This window comes from Filicampus tigris, chromosome 14, assembly GCF_054856515.1.
Source record: "Filicampus tigris isolate MCC_2025a chromosome 14, RoL_Ftig_1.0, whole genome shotgun sequence".
Lineage (NCBI taxonomy): Eukaryota > Metazoa > Chordata > Actinopteri > Syngnathiformes > Syngnathidae > Filicampus > Filicampus tigris.
In genome coordinates this window covers 21,058,416-21,082,242 of record NC_141230.1, presented here as the reverse complement: position 1 = coordinate 21,082,242, position 23,827 = coordinate 21,058,416, and the positions used below count along the sequence as shown (strand labels likewise).

Here is a 23,827-nt window from a genome sequence, read left to right as displayed (position 1 = left end):
GAAACTCACACATTTACTGTATGTGTAGCAGCAGTATTTCATGCTTTAGCGAACATGCGGCACCATTAAGAGTTGGCCATTTGTGCTGTATTTGAGGACGATAGTTGTGTTCAAATCATATTAGTATATTGGAGAATGTCTATAAACGGGGAAAATAGGGGTAATAAAAAGGCATTTAGGACAGCGCCCCCCGTTTTGGTCTACAATAACTACATTCACAGTCATTCACAGCCTATCCGTTACGCTAAGTTTGTGGAATGGTTAAGAGTGATTTCTGTCGTTAGCATGTTAGCATGTAAGCATGCATGTGGGGTGTGAATGGTGGTTTGTCTATGCTGGGGTAGGCTCGAGCTCACCCGCAACCCTAATGAGAGCCAGCGCTATAGGAAACGGATGATTAACCCTGATTGGTGTTGTTTTCGCAATGCAGGCTGGCAATGAATGAACAACAAAAAGCAACAATACAGGACCACCAGGATTTTCTGTTCCTTCTTCTTGGCTTCATGTGGCTAATTAACACAAGAAGACAAGCTTTGTTTGTGTAAAGGGCCATTTCATGGTCTTTCCATTGCGTTCTTGATGATGTTCGCGTGGGACTGGTAAACTGTTTTGTGCCTAGTATCATCTTTTGTGTCCAGTACAAGAACAATCATTTGTAAAGGAAGAACTATTGTCGCTTTAAGTTTAGACAGAGGTTCACTTTATGACATCTCAGTTCCATGCAGTTTTTTTTCAACCATGCCTTACTCAGTCAATGGTTTAGGGTGTCATACTTGCATACGTAGCTGTATTAGGGGTGAATGCTTGAATAAGCTAACGTTAGCTTGTCCATCGCACTTGTGCGTTAGTTCTATTTGAGGACACACTTGACATTTTCAAGTGACTGTGCTACATATTTTGTCTTGAATCAAATATTTCGACACACTGCTAGTTTGCTGTGCCAAACGACCACCTGTTGATTTCATTGAAACGTCCATGCTGTTAATGCTAAAACACGTGATTTGCGTTTAATCGACTCCAGGCTAAAGTCGCCATTGTACGGTAGTAAAGTCGATATGTGTAAACTACAAACATGACCCTTCAAAATTATCTTTTGCGTGCTCTCTTATGCGAGCAAATAAACAATAGACTCTCTTAAAAAGGAAGTCAACCCCAAAAATTCCTTTACAAGAATATGCAGGCCCACTAGTCTAAACATGGCATTCTGATTATTATTGCGTTTGTGGAATATGAGTTAAGCAGCAAAATCTGAACGTTTTTAGCCATCTGAGGGGGCGGCCATTTTGTCACTTTCTGTCGACTGAAAATGACATCACAGTTGCTTAGGTAACAACCAATTATAGCTCAGCTTGATTGATTGGTCATTCCCTGAGCAACTGTGATGTCAATTACAGAAGTGACAAAATGGCCGCCCCAAAGATGGCTAAAAATGGGTAGACTTTGCTGCTTAACCCATATTCCACACCCACAATATTATCAGAATGCCGTGTTTAGACTAGTGAAGGTATTAGAACATTCATTCATTCATTCATTATCCATACCGCTTATCCTCACAAGGGTCGCGGGCGTGCTGGAGCCTATCCCAGCTGTCTTTGGGCAGTAGGCAGGGGACACCCTGAATTGGTTGCCAGCCAATCGCAGGGCACACAGAGACAAACATCCGCACTCACAATCACACCTAGGGGCAATTTAGACAGTCCAATCAACTTACCATGCATGTTTTTGGAATGTGGGAGGAAACCGGAGTACCCGGAGGAAACCCACGCAGGCACGGGGAGAACATGCAAACTCCACACAGGGAGGCCGGAGCCAGGATCGAACCCACGACCTCTGAACTGTGAGGCGGACGTGCTAACCAGTCGACCACCGTGCCGCCGGTATTAGAACATATTATAGCAAATCATTTTTGGGGGTTGACTTCCACTTTAATGACTTACAGAGGAGTGAGTGATGTTGGGAAGAAAAAAAAACACATTCTTCAATTGATAACTTTGGCGCATGCGTGATGATGTGTCCTACGGTGTCATGCGTGAGGGACGGATGGAATGATTGACTTACAAGTCACGTCAGATTCATCTGAGTCATCGGGGCAGTCGGGCTCGCCGTCACAGAGCCAGGCCTCGGGGACGCAGGTTTCCTGATCGTGACAGTGAAACTCGCCTACATCGCACAAGATGGCCTCTGGGTGGATAGAGGAGAGGGTGGCGGAGGGCAGAAACAAAAAAAGAATGAAGTATGAGATGAGAAGACTGAAAGTGGGTCGCATGTTTCGAGCACAACATGAGGATGATTGTGAGCGGACCTGCCCTGGAGCCGCTCGTGGCAAGGTGACATCACAAATGACCACGGCTATCACTGTGACAGTCTGTGACTTGATTGTGGAAATGCAATGCCACTCATAAGAGCACTCTGATCCTCTGTGACCTAGAGGAGGAGACCATTTGGGTTTTGTTGGTGTTGCTTAAAATGCTCCTAAAAGAGAAAGACTTCTGGCACCAGAAGTGTGTCTGACAGCGACTCAAACAAAGACGCAATGTCCTTCACTTTCGAAGACTATTATGAGGCGGTTTGGGCAAAAATTGCCTTCCATGCCTCCGCCTTCTTGTATTTGACGCAGGGATGGGGGCACTTGAGTGGAAGCTCTGCCGACTGAAGAGTCATAGTAGCCTTTCATTACGGCAAGTATCCATCAAAGTGTTGACATGTTTGCTGCCGGTAGCTGTCAGAGATTCAGCTTGATCATCCCTCAGAATGACACAATGTTTGAAAAAAGTCGGAAGAAAAGAAAAGAGAAAGTGGCACACTTCAATCCCAAGAATTATACAAGGTTTTACAATTTAAAAAAAAAAAAAAAAGAAAGATTTTGGCTGGAGAGCACAACAAAAATGCTTGTTTATTTGTACATTTAGCTTACAATGAAGCTCCCACTCCCTTGCCTTGTTGTTTTTCCCCTCCCAATGGGGTCCAATGCCTTCAGAGGATGGAATGGAGCATGTGGGAGATTGAATTTGCAGCATTTGAATAGTGGGAGTGATAACTCTACACGCTACTGCTCAGCTTCCAGGCCCCCTGCAGCATATTCACTACCCAGGGACAGAACTGAAAAGGTCAAACGGCTCATTCATTCCGTGGCTCCTTTTTTTCCCAACTGATGCAATACATCTGAAATGTTGCCATTTAAATTGGGAGTCTCTTGTCATTTCACGTTTTACATGAGGGCATTTTGAATTGCTTCAGAGTGATCGCATTTCAATAAAAAAGTACCATCAATTGAAGTAGAAATTTGAGAATAACAATAGCTGGTGCCACCAAAATGTAGCATAGAAAAACATTCCAATGCATCAGAAATACAGAACAGCTGAAAATAGATAAGCGACTTTCTACATGCGTATTTGAGTTAGTGGGCTACTGTAAAAATACGGGCTCACCAAGCAGTCCAAAATGGCCATCTTAAGTGCCACGCCGTCACCATGGATACAAAATGGAATGCACTTAGTGCCAAACTATATTGTGAGATAAATTACAGTCATTTTACATGTCGTTTGGTGTCAGACACATGTCAACAAGTCTTGACGGCGTCACTTTGAAACAATGAACATCTGCAGCGCCTAATGAATGCACCGCAAAACTCTCGGCATGTCACTTGCATTATTTACAGTTGGGCTTGCTTAAAATCTTCATGAAGGCGCCTGTCGGCCATATGCCGGCTTCGCTATTGACGGAGGCGGTTTTCCCGAAGTCTTCAAAGGAACGTCTGCCACACCTTTCAAGCTGAATTGATTACCATTGAAAGAAGGGTTTGTGACACGAGAGACATCTTCCTCATTGGGTGATGGAAACCTTGAGAGGGACCCCGGAGCAGCCCTCTTACCTATTGATGTTCTACTTCCTTTCAAGCCACTTCACCTTGAAAGCTACTGGGCCAAATATATGTCTACCAAATGACCTCTTATTCCATTTCATCTTTTTCTCCAGGCAGCCTCTCTGGGACAGCTGTTGTTGGAAAAGACATACGTGAGGGAGGTCCTTCCCTCGGCGTTATTCAATTTGAAGGACTAAAAAGAATACATAAAGGCAGCTGAATAAAAATCACATCTAAGAGAGGGAAGAGCTGAAACAAACAAAAGAACTTCCAGTGAGTGATAAAGAAAACAATCCAATTTCCATAAGAGTGCAAACACAGTGGCACTGAGCCCGGCCGGCACATTATCATGAGCTGCGTTGCTGTCACCCGACAGCCGCCACTGGCACAGCATCGAGGCTCATTAAAGTCATGGCGCTTTTCAAGTGGGCCGGGTATTCCGAGGAACAAAGGAGGCGGGCAAACAGAAAAGGTTTCCGTCGCCTCAAAAGCTTTACAGCCAACACGGCCAGCAGCAATGCATTTTTTGTTTTTGTTTGAGTTGCGATAAGGCAGAGTAGAGTGACAGCCCAATTGCAACCAAAGTCGAGGACATTGCAGCACTTGGAGATTCGAGGAATCGCTATCATTGCTAAAGCTTAGCTGTGTGAAGCCCCCCCCCCACAAAAAAAAACAACAACAAAAAAAACCCATTACAACCTGATTTCAGTTCACCCCCCCAAAAAATACAACCAAAACAGAACATACAGCTATCCTTTAATATTTCCAAAGGGTTCTGAAAGACAATGCAGAGAGCAATACAAATTAAATATCCAGCATATTTTTCAAATAAGGTCATTGATAACATGGCTATACATAGACGGGCAACCATGGCTGTATGGCAGTCAGCTACCGACTTGTGACTCTCTGGCCACCAATTCAGGATGTGGTCCACTTGACTTTTACAGCTCACAGGTAATAAGTAGTATATGCGCAGACGCCATTAATTTGGCCTAAGGTATCAATTAGTCTCCACTGAATAACGGTAATAACGACTGGCTCAGTGTGAAAATGGCTTCAGGCAGATCTGACCAAAGAGGTTGAGGAGCTGCCAACCGTACGTGCAACTATGTCAAACAGTCACCCATCATGCCCGCTTTAGCGGCTGCTCGGGAACTACCGGGGAATGCTAGGCGCTAAGCTAACTTGCTTTGCGCAGGTTAAGAGCTGTGGTTGGCTAGCATGGCGAGGCAAGGCAGCTTTATTTATATATTTATTTCATACACAAGGTAGCTCAAATGTGATTCACATAATTAAAAGTACAACAATTGAAATCATAAAAGAGCTTACTAGCTAGCATGGCTAACTACAGTGATAAAACGTTCCTCTGAGTCACTAATCATGGCCTCAATGGCAGTGAATAAGCTGTGAAAAATCTTCGGACAAATCTTGTTAAAGAAGCAAATCATGCAACACACGAAGCAAGGAGAGAGAACAGGAAAAGATGGCGAAACCATGCTATCCGCCAGGATAACATAATAGAATAAGTACTTGGGTGGTAGGCTACTGTACACTTCTACTAGAAGTCTGGCTGGAACTGCGTTACAGCGGAGAGTAATCAAACATCAAATTAGCAGTGTCTAGACAGAAAATAACACAGCAGCTACACAGCAAGCACACACGTCTGAGAACCAGAAATGAATGACTAACTTACTTTATGCGTCAACATAAAGAAATCTATAAGGTCAAATGTATTTTAACATGAAGTCTTCAAAACCTTATAATTACAGATGACCGTCATTTGAGAAATGTTGGATTACTGTGATTTGTTTACTTCTCGCTAATTTAATCTGTATTCAATTGATAGCCAATTACCAAACTGTAAAACCATCACTGCCTCTCATCTAATCCACAAGTTAAAATAAAGAATATGTTCATCCTTAATGTTAGTAAGGACGAACATCAGTCCTCAGTCTGCACCGGGATTAGCGATTTTAAACCATCGCACACTGTCAGTGCAGCTTCCAGCCCAGGTGCGGGTCATATGCATAATGGATGAGCACGACAGCGCGAGCCAACCTAAGCAGGCTATTAAGTGTAACAACAGTATATGGCAGTCTCGGCATGAGTCTTCAAATTGTTAATCCACCCCAAAATCGAGCGTGGTGTGATGCATCTCAACATTTGCCATGTGAATAATACGTCTTTATTACAAGCGTATTTCTGGGAGTGACGTACTCCATGTGGTATTTCGCTTAAATGCCATTCGAGTCGAGGCTGATGAGAATATTACGACTGGAGAGAGTACCGTGACTCTGCTTACTAATGAACAATTTTAGGCTGTCATGGTCCTAGTGGCTGCACGGCGCTCGTGCTACAGAAATTATCGATCGGCCGACGCGTAGAAAGTTTATGGTTTAAGAAAGAAGAATACAACTTGTTCTGGTAAAATGCACACCTTATAGCAGCTGTGTTCACAATGAATTGATCACATTTAAAGGTTAAGAAAAAAAAATCGAATGTTCTCGTAGGCTTTTCATGACATTTTGTCTCCTTGCAAAAGGCTGAAAGCCGTAAGAAATTTCCCCACATGTGTTTGGTAGAAAAAAACAGGTTGAACTTTTTTGGCCATAATTCCAAAAAGTATTTTTAGTGCACACCCGAATTTTTCATCACAAAACGCTGAATGAACTTTGAACAGGGGTGTGTGTGTATACTTCTTATATCCCGCATATCAGGACTATACTGATAACTGTGATTGTTTTGCTCACGACGTCCACCACATCATTTTCTTACCGTTTTATCTCTTGTATTAGCTGACCTTCACCACAGCGTGGGATTACTTTCATGTCCGCTACAAGGACCAGGGCATACTTTTAAAAGCCAGTACAATATAAATGCTCAGACAGCCACTTGCTCCTTGACATGAATCCCTAAACACCCCAATTAATTATTCATACGCAGCATCCCACATCTTTCATGTGAGTCCTGTTGGGTTCATACACAAAACACCAAATCTACATTTCCATCAGGGTTGTTCCTCTGATTCCAACGTGACCTTCACTTCATGATGATGCCGTTGAGAAGGCTGCGATGATGTCAAGTAAAAAAACACATTGGCGGCTTTACAACAGGACCAAAACACATCTCTTCCAAACACACTTTCGGAAGCAAGCGGAATTTCTAACCTTGCTTTTACTTTTGAGTGTGTCTGTGTGTGTGTGTGTCAGGTTGTCACCATGTTTACAGCATGACAAAGCTTGTTGTGATTGACGGCAAGTTGCCAGCTTGTCAGCACAAAATGTCTCCCAACAAACCTGACAGCATGATTCTGAAAGTTCACCGTAAAAGAACATTAGCTGCTATCAAGCTTTTGAGTGCATTTTCACTAAAAATAGGACTAATTCCAAGCATCCTGAGCTGCAAGTGCCAGCGGGTATTTGAGTGGTGTGTTGACTACTTGTGTTGACACACTTCTGGAAATGTATGATGATGTCTAAGGTACCATCCACTAATCCATAGAGTTGTGAAAAAAAACAACAACAATATGACACATCTGCTGAAAATCCCCAGTGTGGATCGATGTACAAAAGACATGTTTTTTCTGATAGTCAGTATAGGTGTAATGTAACACAGATTTATTCTACAAGGTGAAATATAAATAATAAACATGTACTTGAATTGACATCCATCTACAGCGCCATTGTTTGAACCATTTTTTTTTTGGTTGACTCACATTTCACTACTAGCAGAAGTTTGCCAGCTCATTGACAAGTCGTCAAAAAAGAGGAGCTTCAAGCTATTTATTGACAGTGGAATTCTAGTGTCAAACTAAACGTCAAACAAAGTGAAGGACATGTTATGTATTTTAAACGCCATTGACAGGCTATTGAAAAGCATGGACGTTAATGACATTTCTACTCATTTCAATGGGAAAAGATCATTTGTGATACGATTGTTTTAGCAACGACCATAATTTCACATTTTTCACCAATTAAGCAAGCCTGAAAGTTAGGAATCGGCTGAAGTAAATCTACTGATAACCTGGCTGTGGTTAAATATAATGACAGCATAAAAAGTCAACATTATCGACAGTGCTCTGTAGATGCGGCATGTAAAATCAATGGAAGTTTCCAACTACCGGTAAATAAATTTGGCTAAATAAAGTGCTCCATACAACGTTACACTAGGCAAGGCAGTTGATTTTATAGCTGATTTCATACACAAGGCAACTCAATCTGCTTCACACGAGCAAAGACACCTACACGCCTACAAACATTCACAAACACAACAGTTAACAACATTTAAAAGTAAAGCAGAGAAAAAAAAGTAGCTAACAAAAATGACTGAATGTCCATTGACAACATTTAAACACATTTACTGAAAACTTTTCAAACATTTCAAAGTAAAGAAATAAAAGTTGGTTTCTAAAAAAGAAAAGATTTAAAACCTCACTTATGGCGGCTGCTTCTTCCATTTGTGTGCAGCATAACAGCTAAATGCAGCTTCACCGTGTTTACTTTGAAATCCACTAATTGAGCCAAGCCTGCAGATCTCACTAATGCTGGCACCAACAAAACACAAATGGCAACGGCAAACTCAAATATAAACATAATCAAAAGCCACACGGCTGGTACAGATCCGTTTGTCACAGTGCACTTTGGAGTTGTAAACCGTGCTGCTGTTTTCACCACAGCTGTGTCCGCTGCATACCGACAGTTGTGGGACATCATACCAGTGGAACCACATGATAAATCCGACCACGAAAAAGACCGCCGCACGCTGCAGGGCTGGCTACTGACATTTCCCATAAACAAGAAAAAGAAATGGATTTGAATTCTCCATTCCTCGTCAAACAATTGTTATTTTGCCATTTGTTTTGTTATTTAATTGCACTTAGAAAATGTATCTAATGTATCTATAAATATAACATCATATATAAGTACATTGTCACTGCCCGGTGTTGACGCTTGCTGAGTTATTTATGTGCATTTTGGGCGTCTGGGCATGCAGATTGATTCTTGATTTCCATCATCATAAACCATATCGGAAACGTGTCACTTGAAATGTACATGGAAATAGACAGAATGTAGACATTAAATTGGAATTGGGCCTGCGGTGTCTTAGATTAATCAGCGGAACACAAACACGACAAGCCGTGTCCTTCCCAGCGGCGTGTTCTGCCTGTGACCGGCTCGGAGGAACAGACCATCTCATGAAGGAAATGAAACAATATTTGCAACTTGGTGTGTATACCCTAAGAGGTTAAAAAGTGCAGGAAAAGCGGGGACGTTCATGATTGAAATCCAACAATATTAGCTTGCTTCTGTTTTTAGTCCAGGCTACAAAAGGTGCTGAGTACGTCCTTGAAATAAATGCATGAATAAATGTGATTCTGCCATGTGAAGAGGGCAAATTGAGGCATTGCCACAATTTATGGCGAATGATTGATAAGTTGTTCTGTCCAAGTAAAATAGATTTGGTGCTCCAAATTCAATTCAGCGGTTTTATGTAAAATGCTTTAGCAAAGGCGAGTCATTCTGACCCAAGAGGACACCAGTGTTTGGAATGTTTGATTCAAAAGCAAAAATGCTGCTTTAGATACCAAAACTCCGTCAGTAAGATTATCCTTCCCCGTTTGTCTTCATGCTAGCGCATTAAGTATTATACAATATAATCAAAAGAATGCCACATCTTCATTGAAGCCGCAGAGCGAATGAATAATTTATAGAATCAAATGTGTTGCAGTACTGCGAAGGCCTCTTGGTGAGCTCTCAATTTGTACACTGGCGAATTTCTCAAGCTGGCACCGCGAAAGGAACTCCTCCAACCCCGATAGTCGTCCGGTTGCTAACGATGACAACATCGCACGAGGGCGTCCGACAACGTTGGCCAGCTCAGACTGTGAGCAGCATCACGAGCAGGCGCGACGACTGCGAAGACGCCAGCAAGGCACACGGGCCGTTTTCCATTCTGACTGGCAATCGGCAGTTGGCTTACGTTGGCATACAGCTGAATACAAAATAGGTTTAAGGTACGGGTTCATTTCATCGTTCATGATCCAAAAATCATGTATCTCAAATCGTCTTCCTTCATTGAAACGAATGGAAATGCCATTAATCTGTTCCAGCGGCCCCCCTCAAAAATGCAGCAAAAACAACTGTTATGTGTTTTACTAAGAAAAAGAGCATTTTCTAATAATGTAATTTCTAAAAACATATACTCAGATATTCGGGTTGTCATTATCCCATCCGTAAATGACACAAGTAAAGTTTAGCCATATTCGCTTGTGTTCAATGAATTTTGTGCTACTCCCTCTGGTGTGCCTGCCTTGGCCACCAGGGGGCAGTTAGAGACATACGAATGATATACATGGAGATACTCACAGTGAGCCGCAGTAATATTCTTCGCAGAGGATAATAAATACATGCATTTATTTATCGTTATATTTTCCAATTTTTCCCTTCAAACTGCAGCTGTTAAATAAGACAGTTTTATTTTTGCATTCTTGATCCGTTCAAATGTAGACCAATACGTTATTTGTCTTGGCTAACACTCGACTTTTATCATTGAGGCAACGGCTATACATTCCCCCAAGGTTTTTCGTGAACAATGAGCTGTTCCTCAGTATGACTGCAGCAGCCATGCGTGAATTTCATTTGCATGACAATGTGTCATTATAGCGCTGATGATAACCCCTTCATCCTGGAATCTGCCGAGCCCCCTTTTTTTTCCCCTGCCCTGTCCAAGGTCACCTAATAACGGTGTTCCCTCTATCTTAACCAGCAGCAGTCGGAGGGATTTATACCGCATTCCATGTCGTGATTACCAATCAGGTGGAGTAATAGCTGCTTAAGCAGACAGGGTTGCCGCCATCACCGAGGGGTGAAGTGCCTGTCAAGGTTGCCAGTGAGTTTGTCCGACGTGCGCCGATTCTCCGCGGGGCATGTCAGCGCCTCAGCCGTAGCCTGCAGATTAAAGCGCATTATCGCAGGTGACGCGAGCGAGAGCTGTTCCGGGGAGGGATCGCATCCCTCGCGGCTGCACCGTGGCGGCGGTTCAGAGTGCGGGGCGAGCTGGTCGTTATGCAACAAGTTGCATTACTGAACTGCAAACAAGTTGCGCGGTTGAGAGGCAACTTATTGACAGAGCGGGGGGGCCTCTATTCTTACGCCATTCATGCGGCGGTGCCGTAAAATACAAGTGACCCAACTCACGAGCCGTTGTTTGAGAGCATTTTTTTTTTTTTTTTTTTGCTTTGACTGCCATGGACTCAAGTCCCTTCACAACAAGCAGCCATTGAGCTGTGAACAATTCCTGCTTCAAGGTGTTTAATGCCATTCCAAGTTGAAATTGACTGTCAAACTGAACATCAAACCAAGAGAATTACGCCTTGTCTTTTTAAAACAACTGTAGCTTAGCCTTTCAGTCTGCTAGCTTAATACTAATGCTGGTTAGGATCTACGTCGAGGAGCTGTAACATTTGAAGCAACGGACTGAAAACAAACGGTGCAGCAACATAAAGACTGACAATATAGCAGTACTCACGCTCATATAGTCTTCATCCTTTGCGTAGAATGACTAATAGAGTGGCGTATCAACGAGCTGCGGGAGGAATTGAGGCCTTTTTATGCATCCCACTTGAGTTCTAGGCTTGACATTGCTTCAGCATGCCAGCAGGACATCACAAATCACGCAAGAGTCTTGACCTCCACTCAACCCTTGAGACTGACTCAACGAAACCCCCGGGGTTCGATCGAATGCGTGTTAGGAAGTGCCACTGCCTGGGGAAGACAAGCAGAATTTGAAAACGGATTGATGAGTCACTGCACCATCAACTCAGCACTACACATCCTCCTAAAATTCGATTGTGAAGGTATAAATACAAAGCTGCGCGATTTTCCTTGACAGTTTGCCTTGGAGGAGGTCTGACATTCTAGTTACAGTCGGTCATTGTAGAACTGCCAAGACAACCAATCTAATGCTGCTTGGGAATTTAGCAGTGGGGTCGTACGTACTAACGAATGTAATGTAATGTGCAAATGAGAATGAGGCCTTTTGGAAACTGTATCGTAACCGTCTTCTTTAAAGCATGAAAAAGATAAGAACAATGTTATTTCTGATAAAAGGTCAGCAAATGGCAGCTTGGCTCAACCGTCTCGCCATAATCAAGCTCTTCCCATTGCTAATGTGACATTTGTCTCGCGATGCCTGCCACCGCACTATCGATGCACGTGATGAAGATGGACTTGCCCTTTATTTAACTTTCCATTTTCAGACCACGTGAATTGTCCCAAGTTGCAGGGTGGGGATCGTCTCACCCGGATCCGATTAGCTTCGTCGCACAATAAACCAGCTAACGCGTCTCATTCTTGCCTATCAAACGGCGTTATGAAACAAGAACGTATGCTGCACATGGTGACATGGTGTAAGTAGCTCTCGACAAAAGTATCGGGGCACCCTCGGGAACCTTTTTGCATTTACAAGAAGCTTCTAGCGACAAGATTTTGGAATGCCCATTCAGGCATTTTCGATAACAAATGTCCTCATTAGTGTTGAGGTAAACTGGAGCTTTTTCCAGCTGACGTCGGGCAAGAAGTGGGGTCGACCGTTGACCGATCAACAGCCAATTGCAGGGTACACATAGAAAAAACAAACCACCGGCACATTTTCGAATGAGGGAGGAAGTTGGCGTACCTGAACAAACCCACAGAATCGTAATGCTACCTAACAAATGATTCCTAGGAATAAAATGACTCAGTTCTCCCAAAAACATCCCACGCTTTTATAAAGATCTCCATCCGAACCGTTAATTTAATTCTCCATTTTAACAAGTGTTATATTCCTTTAATTCCTCTGTAATGCCTGATTGAGTCTTTAAAAACTGCAGTGTGTTTCTTAGCCTACCAGGAATGTTTTTTTTAAGAGCCAAAGGTAGTAAAAGGGTTTTATGTTTGTTTTTTTGCAATGCCTGAAGGTTAGACAGATTTCCATCATATTATGGATTAGACTGTCAATCAACATCTCCGCCGGTGACTTTAATGACGCGACCGGTATTGATCAGTCCCATCTGGAAAGCTCTGGAGAACACAGATATGCTCTGTAGAGCTTTCACAAACATCTCAAACATTTAGATCCCTTAGCCATCGTCGGACTAGTTTTATTCTGTAGACTTTGATGTCAAATTGCCTTGTGGGGAGAAAGCTGAATTGAATTTCACGTTGTGCCAGGGTGCAGACTGCCGAGACTCTGTCACGTCTGCACATCCGGTGTGGGATTATCAATTTGCATTGTGTGTCTGGGTGGTGAGGAAAGGTTTAGGCAAGAATAATATATTCCTCCTACCACCTGACAAAACACCCTCCCTAGTCAACCCAAATAAGAGCCTTAAACATGATAAGGAATTTCCGACCGGAAAAAGTGTCAAAACGTGTCATACTGTATATACAATAACATTTAAGAATGTGCATCAATGTATTTGTTCATCAATTTGAGTATTTATAATTAACACATCATTTCAATTACAAAAATACATGATGCATTGTTCGATCCGGATTTTATCCGTCCTGCAGTAAAACTGAAAAGCGCATTATGTATGCTGCGCCAAAACATTCCCATTTCCTCCGAGAGGGACCAAAAATGTGAATAAATAGTTCACATTCAAATGCAGAACTGGAGGTGTTGCTATTCCATTCACCAAACGATGTAATTTATTCAAGGAAAAATGTGAATGCAACATGTTGCACTCAAATCAAATCTTTTCTGCCCTTGCATGTAATTATTATTACCGCACATGATCACGTACGTACACGGGAACTATGTAAATACTTCTGCTGCCAAATAAATTCAAATAGCGGCGTTTTAAAAAAAAACAGCCCACATCACGTAGGTATTAAAATGCAAATGCGCATGTCGCCTATGTGGCTGCATAGTGCATACATTCATTAGGTGCCGCAGGTCCCAAAGCTAATGAACGAAAGGAAATGAAAAACAACACATAATTCTTGTTCAACAAAGTGGAGAACAGCTTGTTTTGCACATCTCGTCCTGGAGCAAATATCAATCACACTGCCTTAATAATATGCGCTATTACAAACTATACCTTCCTCCGCAGAGTTTTTTTATTTTTTTATTTAAGTAAGGAAAGTCTAGTAAAATATCAAATCACATTTGTTTTCCGTCCATCTATTTATTTAACAATGTTCGAGAAAGTTTTAACCATCATGAGTCACTCATTACCGTATACGTTTTTGGTAATATTCCATTACGGGGGAGATATGGGTAAAAAAAATAAATATTATTAGCTATTCCTGTGAACAAGGTCATATTTTGTGTCCAATTATTTTTTTTGCAATGCTGTAAACAATCTTTCTTGTATGACTAATTAAAAAACAAAAAACAAAGCAAAAAAAAAAAGAAAATGCTGCATATTTTAAAGTAACTCATGCCTGTTTTATAAAACATTTGGGGAAATAACTCCAATGCCTCATTTGTAAGTCATCCATTTGCTCCGACAGGATCACTTGTAATTATTTGTTGGTGCCAGATGTGTTTAAAAAAAAAAAAAAAGCACTTCCTCACTATTAATCTTTGCACTGAATAATGGAAAGTGATGCAGTGGAGAGCCACAAACAAATCACCAGTATTGGCATTTCACTGCAGCCGGAGATTATTTATTCATGTCAAAATAATACTATGCAAATGAACAACTGCAGCACGGAGGTCAATCAAGCGAATATGACCGATTTGGGGGCCAAGAGAAAAGAAAACTTTCAGGCAGTTTTTTATTTTTTTTTATTTTGCACCTTTAGTACATGTGCATCATACACCAGCTGAAAAGTTTCCTTCCTTATCACGGTCTCGTCTCTTATTGAAAAGAATAATGTTTCGAGCACTCGAGTACATTTCCATACACAGCGAGAATGCCTCTTGAAAGCTTTCTGAGCATCATAATACAGTGCTTGTCACTATAAAGTAGAACTAACAAGTGTGACTATTTCAATGCATGTACAAAAAAAAAAAAAAAAAAAAAAAAAAACGCTGCTGCTGTGTGTTCAAGCAGACTGGAGTAAAGGCTTTGGACAACGCTATCGGGCCCACACGCCGTTTCCTCGTTAGCACACTTGACAGGAATTAAAGGATGAAGAAATGAAATGAATCGAGACAATTGGCACATCACAGCAAAGACGGCAACAGCATCAGTCTTTCCTGGACGCGCCTGGAAATGAAAGAGATATTGGAGCAGACTGTAAGCATTTATGACTCAAATCCATTAGCGGAGTCGATCGGGTCAGCCTCTTTGGGGCATGAAAGTGAGTCAACAGAGAGGGGATCAGATCTTCATTATTGCCTGATTAAAATCAATTTGCTGTGTCTGACACGGAAGGTGGAAAGCCCAAATGTGAAATTGTCCTCTCACGCGATCGAATGCTCGCCGCACTGCCAAGACAGAAACGGCTATGATTTGGAGCATATGGCATTCGATAAAAAAAAAAAAAAAAAAAAAAAAAAAAATCCAAAGGTCATCAGATGTAGCCTGTCGCGCAAAACAGAGTGTTAGGATAAGATGAACAGGACAGGGATGACAAATTAAACCATATGTCGGGGTGCATGATCGGGCACACAGTGCAATGCTCTAATGTGCATTTTAATGTGGGAAAAAAAGCACTCCGAAATCATACAGCAATGACATAAATAGAATGGAAAAAGAATTCAACCGTTTTTGTCACGCTGCGTCAATTGAATGGCGGCTACTGTGAGGCTTCTTCCGGTGTGCCCAGAAACGGTTCATTTCATCTCAACTCCTCTCTTGGCTCATCAGTACGGCTCTAATAGGAGTGGTTCTATGCAGAGGACAAACGATATATGACTGAGCAACTTGCTGCGGTACCATTTGTGTTCAATGCTATTTAGCTTTAAGATAGCAGGACTGAAATGCTAATCTATGGGATTGTTTTAAATACATACATTCTAATTGTCTGTTTTATGTTCAGTTTGGCAAACAAATAAATAAATCATCCATGAGTGAAGAATTATTCACTATCTGCCAAAATGCAATTTGAGTAGCGCTCGTCATCTCAAGTCTGCGCTTGCAAAGCAAAGCTTGGTTTCATATTGAATTAAAAAAAAAATCAAATAAAAATAAAGTCCAGTTGAAGTCAGTACAAGCTGTTTTTTTCGTTCACTTTCCCGTGCAATTGGGTGTGAAAATACAGATTGCGGTGACCAATCACCAAGAACAATGTGGAACTTGCACCATCATTAGGCGCGTGACCTTTTAGGCAGTTAATTAATGAGGTTGACAGCCGCTTTGGGTTCGCCTTAAGACGCACAGCACTTTTTTAGGCGCTATTTAAATAACGAAAGGGGACGTAAACACCATTAAGGGGCCTTGTTTAATATCACATCAACAAAGCAGAAGCTCGGGGTTTAAGAAGCTCTTCTTTTTTTGTTGAATAGAAAAACACCAGCAGCTCATCCCTGAGCCGACTCACATTGTCTTGTGGAGGCCCAAGGTACTCGTTAGCACTTAACAGAGCCACGCATCGCGCTGACGAAAGGACGTCGCTTCGAATTAGCCCAAGTAACAAAACAAAAGGCTAAGTGCACGTACGACGGCATGTACGACTCGACACGGAATGACGGTCGGCGTCAGCGAGGTCACCTGCCGCGGTGGATGAGAAATCACGGCACAGAGAGCAAAGCTTTGCGGGAGCAGCAGTCTGTTCAGCCTGATGCGTTATGGCCAAGGCGGAGGGATCATCTATCAATGCCAGACGCTGAGTTTCGACTGCAAATTACCTGTCGATAACATACGCAGAACTTTGGAGAGGAGTTTCAAACCCCCCCCCCAAAAAAAAACACTTGGTTCGTTCGCTGCCCTGCATACACATTTATACAATATGTTCCATTGAAATGGTGCCTTGAGATATGAGTGACCTGATTTAAGAGCTGTATGGTAGCACTGAATCAATGGTGGGCTTGGTGAACAAACCTTCAAAAAAGACGTTTCAGTTGACGTTTAGCAAGAAACATTAAACAAAGAGAGGCATTCACAATTACAGGATGTGTAACTGAAACAACACTTTGGCTTTATGTCCGCTAATTTAATGCTAACACAAAATGGGAATAGATGGCTAGCAAATAGCATCAGTTTCGGTGTGTTTTAATGCTGGTTATTTGTTTAGCAACACATGAACGCAGACAATATAACAAAGGCGTATATTCTTCATCCTCTGGGAAGAATGATGAATGTTACTGCAGTTTACTGTGGATCTGAGACTGTCGCCACGTTGGGTGTGTCTGAATGAAATTCATATGCACAAAGCTGAAGGAGTATCACGATGTCCGGTGAACTGAAGCAAAAAAAAAAAAAAAAGAGCTATTTTAGAATTACTGCGCAAACTAAATAACATATGTAAGTCTGCTAGCTTAATGCTAACACCCAATGCAAAACACCATCGACAGGTTAACGAAAATAGCATCACGGTTTGGATGTTCTAACGCTTTGATCAACTCATGTTTGAATAGAAATGGTGAAACAAAACATGTCAACATATATTCTTTATCCACTGAAAAACTTGTTCCGTGGATAATGTATGCCTCCCTGCATTCTACTGCCCCCTGGTGGCAAGTACGAACACACCAGATGTAGCACAATGCCAATGGGCCTGGAAGCATGACATCATGATGCACAAACGGTCCAGTGAATTGAAGCAATCAAAATGCGTGGAATTTGGGGAAGGTTGAAAATCGTTCCTAAGGTCAACTAAATGGGCATTTTTGGGTGAAAAATGTGAAATTGTGGAAATGTGAAAATGTTAGAAACAAATGACATAAAAGACTGGAAATAAAACCAATAACTAAAGGTAAATGTTTCTGCTCTTTGGCTTGTATTAATGTTTTTTTTTCTTCTGTTTTTTGTCCTCCAATAACAAAACCAAACTACATTTGATGTCACGTCAGCGTTAAGAATCATGATTTATTTGCTTGCAATCTGCTTTCTTGTTTGGTCAGCGAGATTGCAATGTTTTCTATCGAGGGCCATTTAGCGCCACTGTCAGCTGCGCTTTTATGGGGATCTTACTCGCAGGTTATGATGTGTTACAAAGTGAATACATCCGTATTTCCGCAGGGTTGAAAAAAAAAAAAAAAACAGCAATAGACCATTTAGCTCATTATCACAAAAGAAAGGAAAAACATCTCACTTTGTTTAAACAGTTTTTTTTTTTTCCAAGTAAGTTGTCGGTTGTGCTTCTAATTAAAGAGAGCGCTATTTAACACAGGCGCTCACTCCTGCTCAACTTCCTCTTTTGAATGGCTAATATAACTTCATGTTATTCCATTTGAGTATTTCAGTGCCCAGTAAGAAGAACCTCATAATTTATTCTGTTCTACTGTTTGCTAGTTGGAAATGCTCTAAAAAGCTCACAGACAAAACGAGACATGGCAATTTAAGACATGCGTGGTGGTTTGGTTTGTCATCCATATTTATGTATCGAACTTCTGCTTTAGAGTAAGCGAGTTCATGTTGACGTTGATGTTGCAGCTATTGGAAAGTTTGCGACTGAGAGTGATCAATATTAGCATTGCACTGCTGATGCACGGAATGAGTAATGAAATAATATCGACAACGTGTATTTGCTGAAGTCCAGCAAGCTCAGTTCGGTGTTGTTGTCTTTAGAGAGGATTAGCAACTTGGGCTTGTGCCGGCCGAGATTGGAAGTTGATTTCGAATTGAGTAGATCAATTTGTCAGACTGCATTCTCAGCTACAGATGAGATATTTTAACTACTGACAGTTGAGTGACAGATGACTCGACTCCCGACGTTGATTGAAGGCATAGAACAGATTCCATGCGAATGTGCCTCCTAAGGGTTGCGTCATATGTTGGGATGACAATCAAAAACAATTTGATGAGATCAATAATAAGTGCTACAATATTATGGTGACGCCATGACATTGTGTCGCATTGTTTGTCAAACCACAATATCACATTTGCTCTTCTATTTGATGCGGTGCCCTTGGCGACATTGGATACGGTGCCCCCTCTAACGGCTAGTTACATAAGATTATAATGGAAATCAATTTGTTATTTTTTATTTATAAAATAACATAAGTTATTTTAGTATATGTAACAATATATTTTTTTAATAGTTGTTATAACCTAAAGTATAAAAATGAAAAACGTAATTGATATCTTAGCTACTGTGCATTTACAATATAAAGACCGGGCCAACCCAAGAATAGCAAAAACCTGCGTATAATTGAGACACAATGTTTGTTAATTTTGGCCAACCTCACAAAATTCTGATAACCATTCGGTATACATTTTCCACAATATTTAAAAATAATTGAAAAAAATTTAAAACAAACAAAAAAGCGTGAATATACCGAACCGTGTGTTTGTGGCACCCTCTGTTCCTGTGTATTCGACTTTATTTCCAAACAGATGAAATGGCTCCGGAAAAAGGTTTGCATTTTTCAGAACACAAAGCTGTTTTTATTTGTATGTTTGTTTTTTCAATGGCGAAAAAATAGCAAATAATCACCTGTCCCAATCTTGGACCATGTTCACATTTGAACCTCTACTCACTGAATGCTCTGCCCTCAACATGAGCACAACTAGAAGGAAGAAAAACAAGTCCGATCCGACAGCTTGTGTTGTGCCACCTGACCTGTGTAAGATTCAGGCTGTGAACACCCGCAGTCAAAGTGTCTTCCCACCAATGGAAAGTGGCCATCTGAAGGTGATAGACTCTGCTGGCCTGGGGTCAGAATGACTCACTGAAGCCAACACGGAGAAAGTCCAGAAAGTGCACAGGCTCTGCCTCAAGCAAGGTGACTCAAGTTCCCACTCTTCAAATGTTTCGCCACCTGCCATCTCTCTGTCACTACGGCCACAATCTGAGCAGCAGACATTGAAATGCAATTTGCCACTTTTCTTTCTTCTTTTTAGCACATTAACCTTGAGATGAGGACTCACTTCACTAAAACGACTCAAAATAGTCAATTAACTATGAAAGCAATTTGCAACTCCAATATTATGCATCGCATTGAAAATATGAACGTGTGGCAGGTCTCGGCATTTTGGCCAAGCCGTTGGGAAGTGCATCTGGAGGAATTCAGGGAATAATCCACAGTGTTAGCCTTCTAAAAGAAAATCTATTGCAGGATGCTTTATGAGTGGCAACTAAAGCTTTACAGACTCTATACTCTGGATTTTACTTTCTGGCTACAGTCAAGGTTGCTCTGACCCTCTGAAAGTGTGATATGCCCACTCATGTTAGAGGATCGAGTCACTGCAATGAGTGGAAATTGTGTTCAAAATTCAAGTCCGCTACTCATGCCGTTAAATGGTAACTTGTCACCACAGATAGTGCACTCTGCTATCATTTTTTTTAGGCTCTCGTGGCACGTATCCTCCTGTTTGTTTTTCATGTCTAACGTAAAAAATACCATGATATAGCATTTGGCCTTCGGTACAGATTTGGACCCTGCCGACCAATTGCGCTAACGCTTGCTTATGACATCATTGTTCCTGCCTTAGTGTGAAAATGACCTGCTAGCTAGCGAGCTGCTAGCACAAATAGTGCGTCCACATCCAACGGCCAAGCATCCTCCCTACTTGTCCCGCAGCTGGGGAGCGACCACGGGAAAACTTTGCGCTACGCTATCTTGCGCCACACCGTATAGCTACGAGGGCAGGTGGATAGCTAGCATGGCTAAAAGCCGCCCTTCCAATGATGTACAGCTGCTCATAGTCATTATTCCTTTCTCCGTGGCAGATAATAAGCAATGCATTTTGACAACTATTGTTATCAGTAAAGGAATTAACACAAGATGGAGAAGCCATGCTAACCGCTAAGCTATAGTGAACAGTCGCAAAAGACCGGAAAGCTTTGGACACTCTTGTTATATTACGGTAGCCGACAAGCAATCATAAAATAGAAATAACACTTTTTAATGAGTTCCAATTTTCACTATAAATCAAAACTACAATTCAGCCCCAAAATGCAGGCTCTCTGCAGCATATTTAATTTTTGTACCGTAGATATTCTTCTTGAGATTTGACACAAAACACTAACCTTAAAGAACGCAGATATGTCAAAGTCTAAAGCAAAACAAAAACACAGACACATGATTAAAGCAAATTTTGCACTCATGAAACCTAAAACATTTTCCATCAGCATTTGTCCAACCGCCATTAGCATGAAAGGCAGGTAATCATGATAGACGTGCAGTATTTTTCACACTCACTGTTTTCGGTTGATACTGGGTAAATTGTCAAATCCAACAAGGTTTCTATTTTTGCATTTCCATTTGCGATAAAACCCTTCTAAGCACGCTGAATGACAGATAACAGCATTCGCCGTTCTTAAGAGTGACCTTTGCAGTTCTGGTCGATGTTGGCTTAAAATTGCAGCTTTCTCCGAAGCATATGACTTGGTATCAACATTTTGCACAATGCCAAGCTGCCTTTCGCTGCATACATACATCTGACGTGTTCCAAATGTGCAGTAGAAGCAAGCTGGAGATGAAAGAAAAGCCCTCCAGTCTTAACAAGGAAAATGTAGCTTCAAGGGCAAATTAGCCCGGAGCATCCTCCAAGGGATGGGTGGAAATGGAATGATAGAGGTCTAGAATTAATATCTGCTGCGTGTTTTAGTTAATCTCTCAGCGTGGCTCCTGTGAGGAAACCATTGCAACATTAGTGACAACGTGAGTGTAATTGTTTTGCTGCTTAACAAGGAAGTAGTCTGAATGCTAAAGGGAGCGAATTCAACGCTAATTCACTTACGCGAGCAGTTTTGCCACGCGGCGGACGGGACGGCGGCGCCGCGTTTGTCAAATCTGAAGATGAAATGAAGTGTTAAGACGAAAGCATGCGGCCTCGCCGGGGATTCGCCCTCATCCTCTCGACACGGACTTGATGAATGGTTCTAATCAAGTGGCGGCCCTCGACTGAAACGACCCCATGCAGACCGCACCTAATAACACTCTGACAACAAACAACTCTAAATGGAATATTGATGCACTCAGCATTCAGGGCCTCTCTTGTTTCATTGACAGCCCCTGGATCCGCTTAAGACACCCGAATGAATTGAAACAGAGACTGTTTGTTTTTGAACCAAATCAGAGGCCACGGTTAGGGACACTTTATACATCAGGGGCCATGGTTGGGGACACTTTATATATTATGTCAGATAACAGCCAGGACAGCCATTTTTCACCAGAATGTCAACGTTGTTTTTTTTTTGTTGGTTGTTTTTTTTTGTTGGTTTTTTTGGACTTTGGTAATGGGAATCAATTCCATTTAATTCTGACATAAACATCTGGCCGCATCAATGTAAGCTCAATCACCACGACTGCCTCATCCAAGACCCTTCAAGTTAATGGCTTCGAAGAAAGCAGTAGGAAGCAACTCCGCCGTACCTCGTCTGGCAGAAAACTCCAAATACTCTAAGACTTTTTGACATACACCGTGCTCATTTCGCTCCGCTCACATTCACCATCTGCTTGCCCATCTGGGCACTTTCCTATATGGTGAATGCCATTGTTTCACTGTCCAATTATCTTTCAATATGAACAGTAAGCAGTTGGTGGTGCTACGTTATAGGCGGGAACTTTGCGGGGCTTTTCACAAACTATAAATTACCCTACTCCTCACGTGCACGTTCATGTACTGACAAGAGTGCCTCAAAAACCAGCCATCATATCAAGTACAGAGGAATGTGCAAGAACGGGGACACATATAAGGAAAATCGGGCTGGTTTTGCAACGATTTTGCCCTTTCCCGACCAAGGATGTCAAACGCTCGACTCTCTTAAGAATGTACAAAGAGATTATCCTTTGGTGTGAGGTGTCAAGAATGTATTTGTCCCGATAAAAAGGGAAGAAAATCTTAAATATTAAACATGTTCAAAATTTGCGACCAAAAATCTTCATCCGTGGGGGAAGGCCGTCATCTCCCTGAGTCGTTTGGTTCCACGGACTTTGACGTGAACAGAATGTAGCCAATCAAAGACACGCCTAAATAAAACAAAAGATATTGATAGCGTGATAAGATAGTGTGTAAGAACATAAGATAAGATAAAGTCAAACACAGAGTCTCTCAAAGTTTTTCACGCAATTCACCAAAGGCAAGACAGTTTCAAGTTCTCATAGGCACTAAAATGTGTACGGCACTAGTCAGTTTCTGAAATAACGCCTTTATTTTCGAAGAGATTTACAGAGGACTTGTTTAGTTTCACAGGGTTGGAAAGCGGCGCCGTGATAGGCCGTGTGCTAGTAGGCGTGGCTAATTGATGCTTGTCGACTTGCATCTGAACGCCTTAGTGGTAGATTTGTGTGCTCACTTCGTTTAAAAAAAATAGTGATCAACAATAGACAGCAAATGAAAATAAATGATGCCGCCTTTGATTTTAATTTGTATCATTTGCTTGTCTGAACCGTTTCTTGAAATTGCTAGTGGGGTGGGGAGATTGTCACCGCGCATAATTAAACCTCAAGCAAGTCCATTCTGATGGAACCAACAGCCGACATCAAACTTGGATTATTGTTATCTAACTCATTATAGCACCACGCGTGTGTTTGGTGATTATTGTTTGGATAGCAGTATGAAAACAACATTTTGTTTACGCAGGTAGGCCAGTAATTAGCTGCAAATGATTACTGTCACCCAAAGGTCAGTTCATCTTCAAAGGCATGAATGTTTGTTTGTTTTTTTCTTCTGTGGGTTGATTAAAATTATGCTTGGCATGATGCAGATTGGTTTAATCGAATTCACTCTAATTAAAAAAAAAAAAAAAGCCCTTGAGCACAGTGACAAAAGTGGCATCGTGAGGTATTTTATGATTGCATTGTACAGTATTTCCAACTGTTACAGTCTTGTCTTCCCCTCCAGAGGTAATGAAATCCACTGACTGTGAAAAGATGTGTAAATTTGTCAATGGCAGTGAATGAGTTAAATATTGGTTGAAGATT

At 41.6% G+C, this 23,827-nt stretch overlaps 1 protein-coding gene across 1 annotated transcript in view; it reads right to left on the bottom strand.

The window, feature by feature from the left end:
- The window catches only part of lrp1bb (low density lipoprotein receptor-related protein 1Bb), a 213,756-nt gene that overhangs the window by 154,277 nt on the left and 35,652 nt on the right, over positions 1 to 23,827 (bottom strand). Inside the window, exon 2 of the mRNA XM_086052142.1 lies at positions 2,059 to 2,181. Coding sequence (XP_085908268.1) covers positions 2,059 to 2,181 — 123 coding nt within the window. The remainder of the gene's footprint in view (positions 1 to 2,058; positions 2,182 to 23,827) is intronic.